The 22,879-nt window shown below is 47.1% G+C and overlaps 1 protein-coding gene across 2 annotated transcripts in view; it reads right to left on the bottom strand.

Moving 5' to 3' along the window:
• STK32B (serine/threonine kinase 32B) overlaps nucleotides 1-22,879 on the bottom strand; it is a gene marked incomplete at its 3' end in the record, with an annotated part of 359,900 nt that overhangs the window by 216,794 nt on the left and 120,227 nt on the right. For both annotated transcript variants that reach the window (XM_079701554.1, XM_079701553.1), the window contains exon 3: nucleotides 14,318-14,469. In XM_079701554.1, coding sequence (XP_079557680.1) covers nucleotides 14,318-14,469 — 152 coding nt within the window. The remainder of the gene's footprint in view (nucleotides 1-14,317; nucleotides 14,470-22,879) is intronic.

Consider the following 22,879-nt stretch of genomic DNA (forward strand, 5'->3'; position numbering starts at 1 on the left):
AGGGTCATTTCTCAAGCCCACCTGCTCATAGAAAGAAGCCAGCTGAGGTCCTGGCAGATTGAGTCCCTGCTGCTTCTAAAGAGGTTTGAGTGGGAGTAAGGGGATTCCTGTCTGCCATGGCGTCTACCATCACCCATCCAGGGCAGTGGAGTTATGTGCTCATCTGAACTTGGACTGATTCCTCACGACATTTTCATTGCCTACATTCCCCACATTAGCTCTTCCTTTTGTTTTCTCGCTTAGTAATATCTTATCTTGAATTTTAAAAAATTTGTGTGAGTGGCTTTAAGTAATTTTGGAGCAAAACAATAGGGTAGAAAAGGAATAGAAAGAAAAAAAGAGAGGGGAAAATGAAAGAGTAAGAGAACCCTGCAGAGTGGTACCTGGCTCATGGCAGGTCATCAGCACCCAGTATCATTGAGGATGTGGGCCGTGTATCAAAGTGCTACCAGTAAGATGATCCCAGGTGCCTCTGGTGTGGCACTGAATGCCAACAAATTCAGAGCAAAGGGCTACTCACTCCAATTCCAATTGCATTTCCATCCTGATTATATCAAGGGGAAAGTCTGGGTTTGATGCCAGCCTCTCTTCAACACTATCCTACTACCTGTCAATCTCCATTTCAAGCAATGAAAAGACCTGATCTCAGGTTCACCATCTCGGCAGGCAACAGTATTTAGTTAGAATCTAATGATACTATATATGTTTCATGGTATAAATTCTTAGTGTTGCTTTCTATTTAAGAAAACAGAGGATAGTTTTTTACTCATGGGGTAATACAAAGCTTTGAAGATCAAGTTAATCTGAATAAAAAAGTGAGCTGATATAAAAATGTTAAGTCCATAATATGCAGGTGGTTCTTAGGTACGAAGATGATGCACATATCGTCATGAGGGAACACTATGGGGTCTCTCCAACCTCCTTCTCCAGGAAGTCACGGAATCAATTTATCACCTGGAAAGTGGATAATCACTTTTCAAGGTCATTTCAACATTTTTTTTTTTTTTTTGCTGGTTGAAATGTGCCTGGGGAATGTCAGGTTGCTAGCATTAGCAGGGCATGGAGGAAGGGAAGGTAGCAGCAAAAAAGGCTGGAGTAAACATGAATCTTACAGAAATATATTTTACAAATGCCTCATTCCCCCACTTCAATGTGAGCCAACAGCCTTAGACCTACTGTAAAGAACACACTGGCAAATCAAAGGTACGTGCCCTGCCAATCAAAAAGAAAACGCACTCCTGTTATGAATTATGGAGAACATAATTAAAAATGAAAGAAAAAAAGGGATTTTTGAGATCGCGAAGCATTTAAGTGCATTGTTCTGTTGCTGGGGCACATATGTTTGCATATGAAACTCTGCATGTTATGGGGTTAATTTATCATCCATGCAAAGCGTGTTCTCCTGTGCTAGAAGCCAGGGGTACAGACATGAAAAGGCATGGTCCCCGCCCTCAGGGAGCCACTGGGAGAACAGGTAGCTCCCCATTTCTTCCCAAACATCTCTCCCTTTTCTCTCCCATCCATTGAGAGGCTACTATGTCCCAAGCCATGGATTGGGTGCAAACATCCAACAAATGGATTATCAAGTGCCCACCTGTGCCAGATCCTGTTTTAGGTACTGGAAACACAGCAAATGAGATACACAGGACCCTGGCCTCAGGGAGCTCATATTTATTCTGGGAAAAGTCTGTAAAGTAATGAGCAAACACCAGAGGCAGAAAGGAGCTGTGCTTTCTACATAAAACAGGGTGACGTGACAGAGAAAGCCCGGGAGCTGGATGAAGCCAATGGTCCAGGATGGCCTCTTGTGAATGAATGAGCCATGACCCTCTTTTGAGATTCTCGGATGGAACAATCACAGGGCAGACTCTGATGAGGACCACACGAGAGCACTAGCCACGTGCTGCGGGGACCCAGAGGAGGGAGCAAGGATTTCTGCTCTGGACGGAGGTGCTGATCAGGGATGTCTCTGGAGGATAAGGGTTTCTGACTGTGGTGGCCTTTGTAGGTTTCCAGTTCAACGTGTCAACAATCCAGCAAACACACTTGGCTTCTAAGTCAGTAAACATCCTGAAATCTCTTCTTGCACGTGTGTCGGGAACACTGCTCCTCCCGTCACCACCTTTCAAGATATTTTTCCCAGTTTCACGCGTGACTGATAATGTGGCTGGAAATAAAAAACCCAGTGTCAGCTGTGAAGAAGTCGCCCGTGGGAGCCGTGGGTGGGTTCGTGCAGGGCAGGGGCCCCAGGTGAGGGCACCGACCCCTTGGAATACAGAAACTCAGCCAGAAGAGGGACTCACAGAGAAGCAACATGTACACTTATGATTCCCGTTGAGCATCTGCACCAGCTGGACGGTGGCCGAGGCTTCCACGGAGCGTCCGAGGCCGGGAAAGTGGTGGGAGATGCTCAGCGTTTGGAGTGAGACAGATGGGTTAAAATACTGACTCCCCAGCTTAATGGTCCGATGATGCTGGGGAAATCGCTCCACCTTACCAGATCTGGGTCTTTTCATCTACAGATTGAGCTAATGATGCTCACTGCATGCCTTCCCCTCTCCTTGCTCAGGAAGAAGGCTCATGATCTACTGGGGGGAAGGGGTTGAGAGGTGGAAAGGAGTGAATGAAGTCTAGTCTTGCAGAGGCAAAGTCTTACAAGCGGAGAGGAGGGGTCATCACATTGTCAGGGTCACGTTCAGACAGGGCAGCAGGAGTCATGGAGGAGAGTGATGGTCCACAGAGCTCTCAGGGGCAGCCAGGAAGGCCCTGGGGACCAGGCTACCATGTTGCAGGAGTCTGTGAGGGTGTGATGGTCCCCTGGGAGTTGTGCACGGCACAGGTATCCCTGGGGATCCAATAGCAGGAAGAATGGCCCTCGAGGTCCCTTGTGATGGGTTTTCTAAGAAAATATCACCATTCTGGACTGAGGACCTTGCAAATCTCCACTCTGCCCTTCATGAGCAATGTGGCCTTCCACTGTCATTTACCATCGCCTCTCAAACAGTTCTCAGGGCAAAAGCACAAGTGGCCATTTATCAACGAAGCACGCATTCCTGAGAGTCAACAATAACTCTATTATATTTTCTGTGCATCTCTACTGTCCAGACATAATTCCTGACTCCCGAGGCCCTGCGAGGCTCCTGGTTCTGTGGGAGCCGCATGTGGCTGGGGGAGCACGTTCAGGCATCCTTTCTTGTCCCCCGTGGTATCTGTCACTGGCCTGGGCACAGCAGTTAACCTGAGTGTGGAACAGAACACTTTTCTTTAACCATGAATGTGCTGCCTCTAGTTTTACACGTTGAGATGTATTTTCATTAAGCCCGTAATTCTTTGGATTTGATCACACAGTCTGGGTCATCCTGTTCTGCTTCTCAGAGCTGGCTGTGCTTGGGCCCAGTTCTCAGCCCACGGGGCAGGCTGCAGTGGTCCAATCTCACACTCACAGAGCAGGAGAGACAATTCAGGCTACTGGCTGTCATAATGGTTAAGCAGCAAAAAGTCTTCCTTAAATGAAACCAAATGTAGAACATTACGAAACAGGAACGCAGAATGAGGCAGGACAGAGGCCTGGTCCCTACACATTCAGCCCCATCAGCCCCAAGTAACCTCTAAGGAACTTCCTGGGTCCCCCAGGGCTCCAGGGAAACCAGTGGATAGAGTCTAAGGCCTTCAGGCCATGGAGGAGAAAACTATCCAGAGAAGGAAGGTATCAAATTTCAAGTGAGTGGATAAGATCCCAATGGCAGGTCTCAGTTTTCCCTCTGAAATTCCCACACAATTTCCAAAAACTCTTATCGCATCAGCTAGAAAAATGGAGGTGGTGCCACATCCTGGAAAGTGTAAGTTCTGGGTGAATCCCGGCTCTATCCTGTTAACTGTGGGGCCCTATACAATCAATCACTCAGCTTCTCTGAGCCTCAGTTTCCCCGTATGTAATAACACCTGCCATGGGGACTTGCTGTGAGCATTGGGTGCTGTGAAATTACCAAGGTGCCACTTGGTCAGGGAGTCTCCCCGATGCCACAAAGGATGACAAGCTTCCTCTTCCTTTACAATGTCAGTTTCCTGTGCACGTGCACTCCCTTCCCAGCACTTGCCAGAATCTTGAATTGTCCATGTTTTTATAAAGTTATTGGATTTTTGCCTGTCTCCTGTCCAGACTGGAAAAGGGGATGCTCCACGCAGGTGAGGCCATGCCTATTTTGCTCTGTGCACATCACCAGCACTTAGGACCATGCCCAGCACGCATAACAGGTGCTTAATAAATAGGCGCTGAATGAATGAGCTCGTGAATCCAAAGGCAGTGGGCGCTGGTGCAGAGTGCTAGTCCAATGCACGGTCTGCTTATTTACAGCCCCGAACCCCTCTGAGCCTCAACTGTCTCTCTGCAAAATGGAGAGGCACAGTGGCTCTTGACAAGGCCGTGGGAACAATGAACAGGATGACTCATGTGGGACCCTCAGCACAAGCCAGGTACCCAGCAAGTGCTTAATAAATGTTCGCTATTAGAACTGCTACCATCATTACCCATCAGAATATAAAAGGTCACTTTCCTTCCTCAGCTTCACAGACTTACTCTGGATCAGGGGTAGGGGGTGGAAACACCATTTGTTCAGCTTAGCAAAATCATTTCTATTGGGTTTAGAAGACTAAAGGGTTTGATCTTGGTTTTGGTTTCCAGGTCAGTGTGGGTCGGTGGGAGTGAAGAACCAAGGTGGCTGCCATATATGGCTCTCTGAATATCACGTGTTGGGGAGGCAGGACATTTATTCATTCAATCCTTCATTCAGCAGGTACTTTCTGAGCATCTCTTTGATGCCAAGACATGTTTCTGAGCGCTGGGAAGGAGCAGTGAAAATGCAGACGAGTCTGCCCTCCTGGAGCCCTTCCTTCGTGTGTGTGTGGTGTGTGTGTGTGTGTGTGTGTGTGTGTGTGTGTGTGTGTGTGTAGGAGACATAGAAAAATAAACAAGATGAATAAGTAAAATGTATCACGTGTTATAGGATGAAAAGTACTATAGCATATAAAGCAAGGAAGAGGGTTAGTGGGTTAGGGGCTGCCAGCCAGGGTGGGGAGGAGCTTATGAGTTTAAATTGGGTGGTCAGCGAAAGAGCTCAGATAGGAGGTAACATTTGAGAAAGATCTGCAGAAAGTGAAGGTGTGAGCCCTCCAGGTGTCTAGAGGAAGTGGTCCCAAGCAGAGGCAACACCGGTGCAAAGACCAGGAGTAGGGGTGGAAGCGGGGAGTGGGGATGGGGGCGGTGCCCAGCTGTTGGAAGAACATGGGGAGCTGCCATGTGACTTTCAAAAACTTGAGGAACAAGGGCGCCACAGTCTCCAATTTAATTAAGATCACTACAGCGGGTAAATGCTTCCCAAATATATTACGTTCTAATGCAATTTTTGTATCGCTTTGGGATATGAACTTAACATAAAATTGCTCCTCACTGAGCATCCCTCGTCTTTATCTGCAGTCGTTACACGTATAACCACATTCACTGCCTTCCACTGGCAATTTTACGCACACAAACTATGCATGGGATTTACAGGCTGTTACCCATCCTTCAGTTTTTCTCAGAAGGAAGTATACTAATGTATATCTCGCTAACAAATTATCATTTCCATAGGCCTTTCATTCACTGGTCCTCATGTGATTTGGACTTCACAAAGCATGAAAGGGAGGGAGGTATTATCCCCATTTTACAGATGAGGAAACTGAGGCTTTCCAAGAATACCATCCTAGGAAGGGGAAGGACCATTTTTTGTCCAGTATCCAACTACTGTATTTCTTCGTTTTAATTCCTCTCAAGGTATCTCTTTCATTGCTTATTCACCTTAGGTTCATGAGGCTTATCCCCGGGCCTGGCTCCCAGAAGTTGGTTTAGGAAGAGCAAAAGCTTTGGTGTCAGATCTGGGTCTATCAGGGTTGTGCTGGAGCTGGCTCATACTGGCTCATGAGAATTGCTGAATTTTCAGAAATTTTATAAGCTGGTCAACATGCTGTTAGTTTGAAATCAACCATGTCTTAGTCTGTTTGTGCTGCTATAATAGAATATTATAGACTGGGTGGCTTATAAACGACAGAAATTCCTTTCTCACAATTCTGGAGGCTGGAAGTCCAAGATCAAGGTGCGGACAGATTTGGTGTCTGGTGAGCATCAGCCTTCTGGCTCATAGATGGTTGTCTTCTTGCTGTGTCCTCACATGGCAGAAGGGGAAGGAGTGAGGGAGCTCTCTGGGGCCTCTTGTAGGGGCAGTAATCCCATTCATGAAGGCTCTGCCCTCATGACCTAATCATCTCCCAAAGGCCCCCACCTCCAGATACCATGCCATTGAGGGGCTAGGGCTTCAACATACAAATTTTGGGAAGACACATACATTAAGTCTATAGCAGGTCATGATGGGACTATTTACACCATGGAAATCAGCTGACTCTACAAATCAGGACTTGCTTTTTGTTTTGTCCTCTTGGACAGCTGTTAAGCATTTCCTGGTACATCGTTGCCTCTAATCCCAGTGCTGCCTCCCGTCAGCTACGTAATCTTACACAAGTTATTTAACCCACCAGTCCTCTGCTTCCCCAACTGTACACTGGGGATAAGAACATCCATCTTGTAAGATGATTCTGAAGATTAACCAGGATAAAATAGGAAAAGAGCCATGTACCATAGGTGACCCATAAAGGATAGTGCTACCAATATTTTAGGCATTGATGAAGTGTGGGAAGACTTTAATGATTCCCCAAGGACCAAGGAGAGTTTTAATTACAGAAAAACATGTGGGAAGCATGAGGAGCAGTCAGACAAATGGGCACAAGAAGGTGCCATGTGGGGTCAGAAGGTGGGGAATCAGAGGGCCCCAAAGACCACCGGTGGGTCCAAGTGAGTCCTGGCTTTCCCTCTGACCTTGGGCAAACTCCATGCCCTTCCTGATGGATTGCTGGATCCACCCGCTTCACCCACAGGAATTGTCTGATACACCAGGGCCCAACTCCACCCTGCTCGAGCCCTGGAGTTACACAGCATGACCTCTGGCTCCTCATCCTTCCCTTTCCACAGTTCAGTGCTGACCCCCTGGAGGTCAGAATGCAGCTGGGACATCCTGTAATCCACACTCACCCCCTTCAGAATAACAAACCTAAGAAATCTGCCATCTTGAAAGCACAAACTGAAGTTACCAGTGACGTTAACAAATCTTGGAATAGAAAAGGATGAGAAAAGGACCCTGGATGAGTCAGCATCACCTCTTGTGCCCTTTTATTAAGGGAGTTACCATGGCGATGGAGACTAAAGAAGATGATACTAATTGGAATTGGGAAAAAACCCATGAGCATTTCCCATCTATGACCTCCAGGACATGGTGGACATTTGTAATCTCTATATTTTTTAAGTTACCCAGGACCCCAAAGGACAGTGACTACTTAAGATGGAAGGAAGAGAGCAGAGGGGCAGGGTCAACTGTTGGTTTAAGGTCTGTCCTCTCTCATCTGTAAGCTCTGTAAAGGAGAGTGACTGCCTCGCTCATTGTTCTACCACCAATGCCGACACAGGGTTTGGCATGTTGTAGGTCCTTAACAAACACTGAATGAATTAACTTATTGAACATTGGATGCTAGGAATACAGAGGTGAATCAAGCATGGTCCCATTCCCCAAGTGGCTAACTGCTAATGGAAGAAACAGATGTACAGATAGATAAATTTGACTGAGCTGCTTTGTACTGCAACAGAGTGCAGAAGAAAGCAGTGCCAGTTGAGGCCTGGGTGGCAATCCTGAGGCAGCTGGATAGAGGAAGTGGTGCCTGGCCTATAGACTTTAAGAGGCAGTAGCCATAAGGATTCTCTTCTTCTCTGGATCCTTAAAAATTAAGACAGTACCTGGTACCCAGTAAGAGTCCAATAAATATCCATTTCATGAATGAATACTTGTGGGGGCAGAAGTTCTCAAAGACAACAAAGGGGAGACGGTGTTCCAGGCAGAAGGAACAGCATGTGCAAAGGCCCGGAGGGCTGATGACAGCAAGATGAATTACAGGTGCCACTAATCAGTTAGCATGGCTGGGACAAAAACGCACCAAGATGGTAGCAGGGGTGGGTGTCAGGAGGAGAGAGTGACATAATGTCAGAGGTCAGGGCATGGAGAGACATTTATTCTGTGGGCTTTGGGGAGCCATCGTAGAATTTTAATCAGAGAGTGGGCTCGGATTTGCACTTTGGTAAGACTTGCCCTGTGCTATAGACTGTGCTTATGTCCCCTCCCCCAATTCATATGTTGAAACTCTAGTCTCCAATGTGATGGAGATAGAGCTTTGGGGGGTAATTAGGTCATGAGGGTGGAACCCTCATGATGGGATTAGTGTCCTTACAAGAAGAGGCAAGAGAGAAATCTCTCTCTCTCACCCCCAGGTGAAGCACAGCAGGAAGACAGCCATCTCTACACCAGGAAAAGGGTCTTCATCAGAACTTGACCATGCTGGCACCCTGATCTCAGACTTCTCAGCCTGCAGAACTGTGAGAAATAAATGTCTTTTAAGGCCCCCCCAGTCTATGGTAGTCTGTTACAGCGACCTGAGCTGACCAAGACACCCTGTGTGGGGAAAACTGATGATGGCTGAGTGGTGAAATGCTGGTTGGGAGGTTGTAGCAATATTCAAGGCCAAAGATAATTAGTTTTATGGAAATGAAGCTGCTCAGTGACAGGTGATCATTTGTAAAGGGTTTCTATCCTTCATCAAAGGTCCCTGAGGGACCTTCTGTCTCTGTCCTCCCCCAACCTCCTTTCCTGCCCCCTTGCTTCAGACAGATCAGCTTCACCTTTAAACACCTTACACAGTTTTACTCTAATCAAAGGTCTCAACGCTTAAGAAAAACTAGCCACTAATTTAAGTGATTCTTTCTTGCCTGAGAGTGGCTCATAGAGACCTATGTCTTGACTCAGCCTCTCGCTACTCAGAGAAGGTTCCAGAAACACTTGCTATGAGAACAGTTTAAACTGATTGCAGGTAACTGTTCTCATCCTATCCTGCCAGGTATCCGTCCTCACAGTTAATTCAGCAGCAAACAGGGCAGGGGAGGCGCTGCCTAATTATAAACAGAACATTTTAACAGTATAGTAAATATAGTCAATCTGGTAAGGAGAATTGGATTTTGAAAATACAGTCTGAAAACACAATGAACTACCTACCCATTACAATGTAATCAGGATAAAAATCTAGTACCAAAATCTCAAGACTCATCTTCCAACAGTCAGCATGTCCTCATGTTCCCCGCTGGAAGAGAAGGAGAGAACTGGTCCAGCCAGCCCCAGACTAACCTGAAAGACGGGTGCTAATCATATCAACAGCAGTGGAGGTCCCTGATCCAGCGGTCACCTCATGCCTGGGACCATGTGGATGCTTGTTACATATTACCCCATTTGGTCCTTATAGCAAGTCTATGATGTGGTCATCTTTTCATTCCCATTTTCCAAATAAGGAAACTGAGACACAGTGGGGAGAATCAAATCACTCTCAAGCCCTCTGTATTAGTCTGCTCAGGTTGCCATAACAAAATACCACTGCCTGGGAGGCTGAAGTAGCGGAAGTTAGTGTATTCTCACACAGTTCTGGAGACTGGAAGTCCAAGATCAGGGTCTGGGCATGGTCCTGTTCCAGTGAGGGTTCTCTTCCTGGTTTGCAGACAGCCACCTTCTTGCTATGTCCTCACATGGCAGAGGCTCGCTCTCTCTCCATCTTCTTACAAGGCCACCATCCTTTCGGATTAGGGTTCCACCCTAATGACTGCGTATAGCCACCTAAACATCCTGTCTCCAGATATAGTCATATTGGAGGTTAGTCATATTGTGGGGCGGGGAGGGGGCGGGGAGGCAACACAATCCCAGAGTAGCCGCTTTGCCTACAAGAGGCAGAGCTGTCATTAGAACCTGGGAGATCGGCCCTCAGAGCCCGAGTGTTGAAACTCTCCCCGCCATCTCTCCCCTCTCCCTCCCCTCTTCTCCCACTCCCCACCTCTCCAGGGCTCCAGCTACTTCACAGCCCTCTTCTCCGGGGTGTGATTTTTCATTGCCTTTTTCCTTTGCCCCAGTTGTCTTAAGCCCCAGAGAGCAAAACAGCTTTGCTTCAGAACAGGTGAAAATATTGCACTTGACAACTCCACCTGGATCGTCACAGGCTTGGGAGCACCCATCATTCATTCTCTAGAGGGCAAACTGTCGTGAAAACTCATCAGTGCCTGGCCTTTGCCTTTGCCTTTGCCTTTGCCAGTTATAGAGCATGTCAGCAAAAGAGAAGAATGACAAGGGGCGTAGTCAGGCTTTCCAAGGCTGCGATAATTCACCCTCCGTGTAATGAGATGAAAAGCTGATGTATAATTAATTTAAAGCAGTGGTGTCCTTATGAACCTGACAAGCAATTCCACACCATGCTCCCTCCAGGGTAAGGGAGGCAGCCAAATAGAAGCCCAGCAGGAGGGGCTCCATGCAGGGAGGAAGGGGGTGTGGTGGGCTAAGCAGGGTAGGGTCAGGGCCTTCTCACAACAGTCATGGTAGAAGGGTTGTGAATGTGGGCATGATGCCAGACAGCCTGGGTTCAAGTCCCATCTCCTCCATTTATTAGCGGTGTGACTCAGTTACCCCATCTGTAAAATGGGGACAATAATAATAGGATGATAGTAGGAAACTAAAGAGACCATTAGGAGGATTAATAGCAGTTAAAGAAGACACTTCTCAAGTACCTAATAAACGTCAGTGGTATTTCCCTACAAGAACTGGAAACCTCGGGGCACACTGGATGGTCTTGAGTTTGAATCGCAATTCTGTTGATTCAGGTAAGATTATGAACTGCTTTGAGCCCTGCTTTACTTCTTTGAGAAATGGGGCCCAAGCCCCTTGTCCCACAGGGCTGTTATGAAGACTCCAGCACAAGGATATAATGTCTGGGTGGCAGGTGCCAATCATGTGGTGGGCACAGTCACTACTGTTTTCTGGAAACAGCTCCCAACCTCCCTCTGCAGATTCCTAAGACTCAGGTGGGACCAACCTCCTGGCCCCTTCCCCACTGCTTTAGGAAGGGGCACATGACCAGGTCAATCACGCCTGTGACCTTCAGCCTCTGCTGTGGCTGTTCAGCTAGTAGAAGTAGGAAAACCATCAGTCAGCACGAGTCGTGGCTCTGAAACACAGCCAGCACAGGGGAAAGCAGGAGATAGAGACCGAAGTCAGCTGGAATTCTAGACTTTTTAGGTATAAAACCCAAGAAATTCCCTTTGGTGTTGAAGCAAGTTTAAGTTTCTGCCCCCTGAGCCACACTGTATGTAAAGTACTCAGTACTGCCCAATGAATTAAGGACCCTCTCCTTTTCACTTATAGCTGGAAGGAGCATTATCTCTCTCTCTCTCTCTCTCTCTCTATCTATCTATCTATCTATCATCCATCTATTATCATATGTAGGTATACACATGCACACACACATATATACATAACCTCTTACAGTAAACAATATTTTCATTTACAGAAAATATACTGTCATATCTTTTCCTATCAGTTAACTCTCAAAACAGTGCTAGCAGTAAACAAGGTATTATTTTCACCATCAGCAGGTGAAAAATTGAGGCCAAAGAGTTGGAGACTCCAAAATCAAGCAGCAGGTTCTATCCTTTCTTGCTTATGATGGGAATCCAATGCCCTAAGAGGCCAACGTGCACAGGGAGTTTTCCCATTGACCCAGCGCTTACATGGAATTAAAGGGGGTCTGTCATTAATCTGCTGGCATCTTGGAGACCATGAACAGAGCATCGAAAAACAGTCCTAAAAAGGGAGGATGCCGCCACATCCTCCCTCCTTCAACACACATCACAGTCCAGATGTACATCCCATGCCCGTACTCGGTCTAAGGAGTCTCCCCTGAAACAGTTCAAGCTCAGAGATCTTCATCTCAGCATTATTTACATTGGCAAGATAATTAGAAACAGCCCTAAATAACCTATATGACAGGTTAGAGGTTAGATGTCTTATTGAACTTCTCCACAGTGGAAGGTTATGTAGCCATTAGAAGTGATTTACAGAAAGTTTGTAGTAAGGAGATAATGCTCCTACTAGACAATTAATTTGAAAAAGCAAAATCCAACATTGTTATGCATGGTTTTATATCAATGACATTTACAGTCATATTGATATGAGAAAAGTATAAAAAGAATTACACACCGAAATGTAATCTGGTGGTGGTAGGTTTCTGGATAATTGTTGCCTTCTTATGTATGTCATTTTCTGTATTTAGCAATGAACCTATGTTGCTTTTCTGATTAGAAATGATGCAGCCACAGTGGAAAATAGTACGGAGATTCCTCAAAAAATTAAGAATATAAGTAACATATGAGCCAGGTGTCCCAATTCTGGGTATTTATCCAAAGAATACAAAAACGTTAATTTGAAAAGATATTTGCACTCCCATGTTCCTTGCAGTGCTATGTTAATAGTGAAGATATGGTAAACACCTAAGTGCCCATCAACGGACAAATGGATAAAGAAGATGTGGTATATATATACAACTGATTACTATTCTGCCATAAAAATATAGATGAAATCTTGCCATTTGAAACAACATGGATAGAATTTGACGGTTATTATGCTAAGGTAAATACGTCAGATGGAGAAAGACAAATATTGTATGATTTTACTCATATGTGGAATATAAAAAGCAAACAAACAAAAAATAAAGGAACAAACCAGATCCATCAAAAACAAACACGTACATACATACTGAGAATAGAGTAGTGGTTACCAGAAGGAAAGGGATGGGCTGGGAGAAAGGGAGTGAAATGGGTAAAGGGAATCAACTGTATGGTGATGAATGGAAGCTTAATTTTTGGTGATGAGCACACTGTAGGGTATACGGAAGTAGAAATATAATGTTGTACACATGAAATTTATGTAATGTTATAAACCAAATGTTACCGCAATAAAAAATAAATTTAAAAATTTTCCTCATACAGCAATCAAAACATGAAGAGGTTTATTTCCCCCAAATAACTGAAGTGTTTGGGTGGCTGGAAACATGACAAATGCACACTTGTTACCCAGATTCTAGTGTATGACACACAGTATGGCTTTTGCCCACAGAAATGCCCAAGTCTGAGGCATCTGCCAGGCAGACTTGGATTTTCTCAAACAGGACAACTGATGTCCCTCCTTGTCCTACCACCCTATGTTCAGAGTGCTTCTATATATGAAGGGCAAGAGAAATAATTGGTGCTATTAGGGATTCAGGCTAGGCTAGACTTTCCCATCAGAAAAGATGCTCTTAAGATCAAAAATCTGTCAACTGAGACGCAGAATGAAAACTGTCAGATTTTGTTTCCTAGAATAGCCTTTCCTCTACCCTTCAACAAAATCCAGCTCAGGAAACATGTATTAAGTGCCCCCAACATGTCTGAGGCTGTATTAGACTCCCAGAAACAAAGAACCAGGAAACAGCCTTTTTTCTCAAGGAGCAAGTGATTTCTTAGTAAGGACAGATAAATAAACAATAATTTGGGTTCAAGGTGATGCAGGCTATGTTGGGTCAAGCACAGGTCAAGGTGGAGACATGAGGAGCGTTCACCCAGCCTGTGGGGCAGCGAAGGCTCCACGCCTAAGTACCTCGAAAGCTGAACCAAAGGAATGCACAGCATTCGGTCAGAGGAAGCTGGGGAGACAGGAAGGTGGAAGTTTCAGGAAGAGGAGACTTCACATGCAAAGACACAGAGGCAGGGAAACAACCAGCAAAGGGGCAAATCTAGGACACAAATTAAAGCAGAGATAATAGCCAGGGGTGGGAGGGAGAGAAAGTTCCAGAACATGGCTCCTAGTGGGCCTCGTCGGCCAGATTCAAAACTTGGAATTTAGCATGTCCACACCGGGCAGCCATCCTAAGTGGAGTAAAACATCAGCTCCTGATGTTCATGGCAAGTCCTTCTTGCCATGAACACTGTGGCTGTAATTTTCTAAAAAGTTAAATTCCCCTTAGAAGACTCTATTTAGCATCCATAACATTCTACGTGTGTTCTCAAACATACAAAAACCTTCTCTTCTAAACCGATTTCAATTCTGATTCACCAGGTAAGAGGACCGAATGAAAATTAAGCATATGCTTAATGATTTCATCAGAAAATGTACTCTACCCAATAGTCATCAGAAAGCGTACCCAACGAAATATTCAAAAGAATATTTGAACCCAGAAAATTTCATTTCTTTCTCTCTACAGTACAGAAGCTTCCTTCTAGCAGAGCCGTATTTGCATTTGGCTCCATAATGAGGATTTCACTGGAGCCCTGGATAGAATGACTCACCACAGATTGACCAAGAAAGGATGCTCCAGCCCCTGCATGATCTGGAGCTCCCGGAAGACGTTCCGGACTTCATCCCTCTCGATGCACTTCTGCTTGTTCATGTACTTCATTGCGTACATTTTCTTAGTGTCTCGCTTCTGCACGATGCAGACCTGAGTGACAGCCAAAAGGGAGAACGTTCAGGCCAACGTTTCAAAGGAACAAAAAGGCAGCCCCTCACGGCATCCCTACTCCTGGGTTCAAGTCTTGGTTCTGAAATCTTGCTAGTGGAGCAGCGCTGCCTACGCCACAACCTCTCCAATATTTGCAAAATGGAAGAGCTGGACCAGATTCACCTGTTGATCAGGTATTTACACTAAGTAGGTGCTGAAAAAGCAGCTGCAGAAACAGGAGGGGGAAGAGGCAGCCCTGCACTCAAGGAGCTCCTAGCCTGGGAGGAAAACAGACAGATGCACCAATATCTACGATGCTGAGATACACGTATCTGTGCCTCCCGTGGCCCCCGCCCTCCCCACTTCCGCTCACACCTCCATCGCCAGCCCCGCTTCTCTTTGCCCGACGATTCTGTCTGCCAGCAGAGCCCACGTTGCTGTAACAGACTGGTGATGCCAAAGAGTTAAGGTCCACGGAAGCAACACTCGGCCCATGCAGTCAGCTGGGGCATCTACACCTCAGACCCCTTGTCCATCCCACAGTTCCCAGAGTTTGAGAGTTTGCCCACAGGGCTAACTGGCTTGACGGCACACCCTTACCAGCAGCCTCCTGCCTTTCCTTCCCTGATGCACTTCCCAACTCACTACCTGTGCCTTCTTGCTCTCCAGGGCCCTTGGGGAGACCCAAACTAAGGCACATGGGCCCTGGGGGAGCAAAGGAGAAGCGGTGACAGCAATGGTGGCAGCTCCTGTACTGAGCACTCTACTTTGGGAGACTGAGCAAACCGTCTCCTTGATTATCTCACGTAATCCCCACAAGAACCTTGCGAATAAAGGCTCCATCTTCCCTTGAGCACGAGGAAGCTGCAGCCCCGTGTGCACTAGTTAACTTGCCCAGAGTTCAACAAGCCCCTCGGTGTCAGGACAGTGATTGAAACCCACGACAGTCTGATTTTTGAGTGACACCCTTACTCACAAGGGGCAGTGCTGGGAGGGGGGACGTGCTGTCAGAGAAGGCTCTCTCGAGGCACTAACGCCAGAGGGTGGGCATGAAAGGATGGAAAGGTGGCAAAGGCAAAAGAAGAGGCTTTTAGGGGAAAGGAAAGATATAAAGGAGGACATGGAGCCTTAGGACACCCGGCAAGGAGTATGGTGTGGCTGGAAAAAAGTAGCAGGGTGAACATGTACTGTATTCCCAACATCCTGATGGGGACTTGTATTCATTTCCTTGGGCTGCCATAACAAAGTACCACAAACTGGAGGCTCAAAATAACAGAAAGTTACTGTCTCACAGTTCTGGAGCCAGAAGCTCCAAATTAAGGTGTTGCCAGGGCCACGTCCCCTCTGCAGGCTCTCGGGTAGGATCCTTCTTTGCCTCTTCTAATTTCTGGGGGTTGTTATCAATCCTTGATGCCCCTTGCTAGCAGCTACGTCACATGAATTTGGGGGCGGATACTATTCAACCCAGTACAGTAACTAGTTTTATTACCCTCACTTGATAGATAAAGGAAGAGATGCACAGAAAGATTTCAGACCTTCCTCACGCCTCAGGACTCAAACCCAGGCTCTCTGCCTTCCCAGGACGCAGCAATGATGCATCCTCCCTGGGAACAGGTCTGTGATAGAGAACACGAGGGATATGGTTACGGGCCTGGGAATTCGGGGTTTTCTCTGGGCGTCCCAAGTTGGTCTTCTATTGGAAATTGGACCCCTTTTGCTCTGACGTGCTATGAATCTGAGGCAGATACAAGACGGTGGGGAAAAGCCTGAATTGCAATTCCCACTTTGGTTCTTGCTGCCTTTCTGAGCTTCTGTCTCAGCATGTCTGAGCAGAGTTATCAAAGCCCACCCTGCCCCACTGGGGTGAAACTAAATGAGACCAAGGAAGTGGGAGTGCCCGGCTGTGTCTGGGGGATGATAAATGTCACCTGAATCTCAATGTCTTAAGAAGCACACTTCATGAAATCTCCATAAGAATGCTTTTCCAGGCAGTATGATTAGTGGCATGAGGTTGAAGGCCCAAGAACTTTACCAGTGAACATGACATATAAAACCACAGAAGGCCAAGGTGTGCTGGACAAAAGCCCCTTGGGGCCCTGGTTCGCAGGAATCTGAAGAGACTTCCAGAGCCCTGAGACCCACGTCCGCAGGCAGACATGCAGAGGTCAGATCATTCCACTAATTAGGGTTTCTCATCTCTCTCACTCCTCATTTGCCTTCTCAGAAGAGATGTGGAGTAGACATGGTCTCTGCCAGGGCTGGGAGCCCTGAAATCCAGTTGGCTGCATAATCTTGAAAAGCTGAGGCTGTGATTCCATGGAGTCTGGGCAATGCCCCCGTCAGAGGAAGACCCCTCCCAGTCCCGGCTCTTGTTGGTATGACTGACAATGGACAAAGGTGCTGAGAGATGGCTCTCACCTCCCGGGGCGGGGGAGGGGGTGGGCGGGAAGGAGGAGGGTGACACTCATAGCAGCTCAGAGGCAGCTCAGGAACTAGAAGAGACTCTTCAAAACAGGATTAGAATTCTGGCTTTCAAAGCAGAGCTCAGGATTTGAATAGGGTTTGGAGGTCTGACTTTGGGTACCAGATAAAGAAGAGAGGTTGTTATAGGACGTTGCCTGGAGCTTGAAGGCTTGGATTTACAAGTCAAAGAAGAGGTTGAGGCCTGGGGTCTTGGCCAGCTCCATGCTGATGAAAAGGTGTGGCTGGCAATCTGTACATCTTCTTTGGAGAAATGTCTATTTAGGTCTTCTGCCCATTTCTGGATTGGGCTGTTTGTTTTTTTGATATTGAGCTGCATGAGCTGCTTGTATATTTTGGAGATTAATCCTTTATCAGTTGCTTTGTTTGCAAATATGTTCTCCCATTCTGAGGGTTGTCTTTTCACCTCGTTTATGGTTTCCATTCCTGTGCAAAAGCTTTTAAGCTTCATTAGGTCCCATTTGTTTATTTTTGTTTTTATTTCCATTTCTCTAGGAGGTGAGTCAAAAAGGATCTTGCTGTGATTTATGTCATAGAGTGTTTTGCCTATGTTTTCCTCTAAGAGTTAAAGGATGTTCAACATCATTAATCATTAGAGAAATGCAAATCAAAATCACAATGAGGTATCACCTCACACCGGTCAGAATGGCCATCATCAAAAAATCTACAAACAAGAAATGCTGGAGAGCGTGTGGAGAAAAGGGAACCCTCTTGCACTGTTGGTGGGAATGTAAATTGATACAGCCACTATGGAGAACAGTATGGAGCTTCCTTAAAAAACTAAAAATAGAACTACCATATGACCCAGCTATCCCACTACTGGGCATATACCCTGAGAAAACCGTAATTCAAAAAGACACATGTACCACAATGTTCACTGCAACACTATTTACAATAGCAAGGACACGGAAGCAACCTAAGTGTCCATCGACAGACGAATGGATAAAGAAGATGTGGCACATATATACAATGGAATATTACTCAGCCATAAAAAATAACGAAACTGAACTATTTGTAGTGAGGTGGATGGACCTACAGTCTGTCATACAGACTGAAGTAAGTAAGAAAGAGAAAAACAAATACCGTATGCTAACACATATATATGGAATATAAAAAAAAATGGTTCTGATGACCCTAGGGGCAGGACAGGAATAAAGATGCAGATGTAGAGGATGCACTTGAGGACACAGGGTGGGGGAAGGGAGGGTAAGCTGGGACGAAGTGAGAGAGTAGCATTGACATATATACACTACCACATGTAAAACAGATAGCTAGTAGGAAGCAGCTGCATAGCACAGGGAGATCAGCTCGGTGCTTTGTGACCACCTAGAGGGGTGGGGTAGGGAGGGAGGGAGGGAGACGCAAGAGGGAGGGGATATAGGGATATATGCGTGCATATGGCTGATTCACTTTGTTATACAGCAGAAACTAACACAACATCCTAAAGCAATTTTACTCCAATAAAGATGTTAAAAAACAAAACAAACAAAAGTAAAAAAATAAAAGAAAAGGTGTGGCTGGGATCCCTTAACTTCCTCCTCTATACACTGAGGGCTTCAATCTATTTTCTAAGGCATCTTAGAAACACTCTATGTTTCTCAGGAACACAGAGTTGGACTTGGGGTCTGGAGAGCTGGGCTCTGCTCATGGCCCTCTTGCATGTATCCCTGGCCCCTCTGGCCTTGCTTCTTCACTGGCCAAGCAAGGCAGGTAGCAATGGCTGACTCAACCTGACCAGGGGACAGAGAGGCTAAAATGAAAAAAAGACCGAAGACAAGTCTAAGGCACTGAGTAGAGACAAAGGTCTGCTGGGAAGTCTCAGAGACACAGAAAGAGTTTGGGTTCTCAGGTCACTCTGAGCGGGGCTTTTATTCCAGTTCTTTGCTGTGCAACCACCCTCTCTGAGCCTCAGTCTACTCATCAGTAAAATGGGGGTGGTATGTTCTTGCTCCAAGGGCTGTTGTGAGGACATGGGAGGGGATGCTGTGAAGGGCGTGGTGTGGTGCTGTCATGTTGGAGGTACCGAATGGAGGTGAGTTTTCTTTACTTCCCATAGGGTTATAGACATTTAATGCTCCCGGGACAGAGGCCTCTCAGCAAATGCAGTTATTATTGTGATTACTGGTCCTGTCATCACAACCATCATTAAGGACTTATCTGAAGGCAGGGCAGGGTGCTGGGAGACAGGGTCACAGATATCTCTGGCCCCATGGCTGGAGCTTGGGGTGACATTTCCTACTGACTTGCCAGGGTGGCTTGAGCCAATCCCTTCATGTTGCAGACCCAAGGAAGGTGGGACACTTGGGACCAGCCCTCAGGCTCTCTGTCAGGCAGGATGACTGTGGCACAGGGAATGCAATGCACAAAACCAAATAGCAGGGGACAGGCAGGCTGTAGTCCTGGTGGAACAGTTCTGACCCCCTCAGCTTGTGACGGTGACTTTATTTGATTTGGTTAAAGGGTCTTTGCAGATATAATTAAGTTAAGGCTCTCAAGATGTGTCATCTAGGATAAGGGTGGGCCCCAAATCAACCAGTGTCTTTATAATAAGAGAAAAGAAGGCAGAGATTGGAGAGATGATGCATCTTTAAGCCAAGGAAGGCCTAGGATAGCCGCAACCCCAGTAGCCAGGAGACAGGCCTGGGACAGACCCTTCCCAGAGCTTCTGGAACAGTGGAGAATAAACCTCTGCCGTTTTAAATCACCCAGTGTATTAAAGCAGCCACAGGAAACTAAGACAGTCTGTAAATGTCCATCATGGCCATCGACTTCTGGCTGACCAACCCAGCCAGGCACCTCTGTGATCCTTCCTGGGTTTCATCTGAGCCCTGCAGGTCTACAGTCAGGTGTCCATAGAGCCCAGCAGAGCGTGTGGCCCACACAGGTGCCCAGGAAACATGGGCTGGTGGGGAGCTGAGCACACTGCTGAGCCTGGGACCCAACCCCAAGCCCTGAGTGCATTAACTCCCAAATCAGTGCCTGGGACTCCACATTCCAGCCTGATCCCCTGGCCTGTGTCCTCTCCCCCTAAGTCCCTGTGACCAGAGTGACTTCTGGTACTTAGAGTTAGTGCTTGAGATTTCAGAAGCGGGAACATTTCACTGTAATAGCTTCGTCACCAGCAGCGTCTCCTCGGCTCTGGTCTCTGCACATGTCCTTCTGCCCAGTGGGAACTTCCCCAAAATGAAAGACTTGAAGCCCTGCAAGGGCTTTCTTTCACCTTCAGGAAGTGTTCAAGGTCTGTGTCTTGTCATTCAAAGTCCTCCGCGCCTCCGTCACCTCTGACAGGCATGTGTGTGCTCACACCACACAGAGACATACATACCACACACATACACATACATACACACACCACACACACATATATACACATACACACAAATACACACACATACACACACCACACACGCACACATCCCGTTCATGCCAGCTACCTCACCCCCCTTAGAATTTCTCTAAAGAGTTTCTCCACCACCACTGCTTTCTCCACTTCTCACTTCCTCCCTGGCCCATGTCCCCCTCCCTCCCGCTCACCCACCAGCTCTGTCTCTGCTCATTCATTACTTTCTGTAGGAGGCTCCCTTTTATTTCAGGGAGACTGCATCAACAGCCTTCCCAGTGGGCTCCCATAGCCCCTATTTCTACTGTGCTGCTTCCTACACTGGATCTTCCCTGTTTACTGACTGACAGGCAGACCCCAGGCACCAAGAAGGCAGGAGCCATGCTGCCTGGTTCCCTATGGAACCCCGAGCTTCCAGAAGCTCAGACATATGAACTTGTCACCTTGGACCCTGACTCCCTGCACGAGCATGTTCTGTTCCCTCTGCTTAGAATACCCTTCCTACAGGCCGTCCCCTGCCTCACCCGTTGCGGGCATCACCATCTCCTGACCTGAGGGCCACCCTGACCTCCAGGCCTGAGCGGGAGTCCACAGAGGAGCTGGAATTTCCGTTAAGACAAGGCCCACCAGGCCCTGTGTGCTCGAAGGAGGTGGGGTCCTCGATGCCTGGACTCACAGCAGGAGGGCCTGCCGGTCCTCCCAGCTCTGAAGCCCAAGGCGACCACGTGACGGAGGGAATCTGCTAAAACTAAAGCAGCATCTCAGCCTCCTGGGCTCAGGACAGGTGTTCTAGAGGGAACGTCAGCCCTCCTCACCAACAGGCAGCTCTGCCCACATCCTGGGAACCTTCAAAACAGAAGAGGCGGGTCCCAAGTGGCCCCAGGGCTCCTGAGCAGGTCAGCACATAGCCCTTTCCACTAGAAATCACAGTTAATGAGGCAAGGGATGAGCAATTTGGCCAAAGCCACCCAAGCTGCTGACGCAAGCACCCAGTTAACACTCCTCATTAGTCTAATTCAATTAGGACACCTGATGTTATCATTATTAATTACAATTTATTGGGACAAATAAATAAATGCTAGCGAGCATGGATTTCAGGCGATTTGCTGTGAGAATGGCATGTGTCAAGCACACCGTGCATCAGGAATTTGGGAATTGACCCCAGTTCAGCAGAGAAGGGGTAGGGATGCGTGTTGAGAACCTCCATCACTCCAGCATCTGGTGGTCCTCAGCCAGATTTTACCTTCAAAGCACTGATGGCCTCAGTTCTGTGGCACCCCCAGAGGTCTGCGAGGGTTCTGGGATGTTGTATTTTGTAAAAACTCCCTGGGGGGAGTCTGATAAGTAGGCTAGTTGAGAATCACTTTGCTGGATTCTTCAGGAAAGTCCTTGTCTGGCTGCATCTTCAGTGACCTTGATGGTCAGGACTGTAACCCTCACTTTTCAGCTCAGGCAAGCCAAGCTCTGGGGGAACAGGTCACCCCAGAATCAGAGAAGCCAGAGCTGTGCTGGTAACCCAGAACTGTGCGGGTGCAAAGGCTGGCTCTGCCCTTCCATGGACCAGCCTGGATGCCCTTTCTCACCTGACTCAGTTGACCTTCTCTGTGCTGCCCACCCCACCCCCAGCTTGAGTACACTTAGCAGATGCTGTTGACTGATGCACAGGTGTAGTGCGACATTAACGGACACTGGTTATGCTTACAGGAGCAAGATTCTGGGAAACAACCAATTTGGGGAAAAGCAAAAAAAAAAAAAAAATCAAGATTAAATAAGGTCACTAAAAAAGAGTGATCATGCTGGGTACTGCTGTTCAAATATCCTTATCTGGGGCTTCCCTGGTGGCGCAGTGGTTGAGAGTCCGCCTGCCAATGCAGGGGTCACGGGTTCGTGCCTCCGTCCGGGAAGATCCCACATGCCGCGGAGCGGCTGGGCCTGTGAGCCATGGCCACTGAGCCTGCGCGTCCGGAGCCTGTGCTCCTCAACGGGAGAGGCCACAACAGTGAGAGGCCTGCGTAACACACACACACAAAAAAAATCCTTATCTGACAAGAAGACTGTCTTTGGCAGACGATTGTTAACTACCCAAATGCATCCTCCCTCTTCTTGCTTTTTAATAGGACAATTTTCTTCAAGGAGGCAGTATGATCCATTAAACACTCATTTGCAGCCAGAAGTAGCCATAGTTCTTGCCAATAAAATATTAGTCTGCTATTGGCTTCTAAGAAAAGTCTTGCTTTCTGAATAAAAGGGAATAGCTATAGATGGTTCCACTTTTCTCCCCTTGGCCACTATTCTTCTCCTTTCTACCTTGAGCACATATGTAATGTCTGGAGCTGCAGCAGCCCCTTGTGACCATGAAGCTACGAAGGTCTCAGAGTTACTGAACCTGTTATCATAGCACCACCCACCTTCAGACTTCTTGTTATGTGAGAAAATAAACCCTCTTTGTTTAAGCCACTATAAGGCAGATTTTCTGTTTCTCACTCCTGAGAACATCCCCATCTAATACACAAACTCTACGATGATGTTTCATGGCACAGAAAGTCCATGTGGGCTGTGACCAATGGTGGCCTCACTAGAGTGATCAAA

Source organism: Hyperoodon ampullatus (genome assembly GCF_949752795.1).
Source record: "Hyperoodon ampullatus genome assembly, chromosome: 1".
In the NCBI taxonomy this organism is placed as follows: Eukaryota; Metazoa; Chordata; class Mammalia; order Artiodactyla; family Ziphiidae; genus Hyperoodon; species Hyperoodon ampullatus.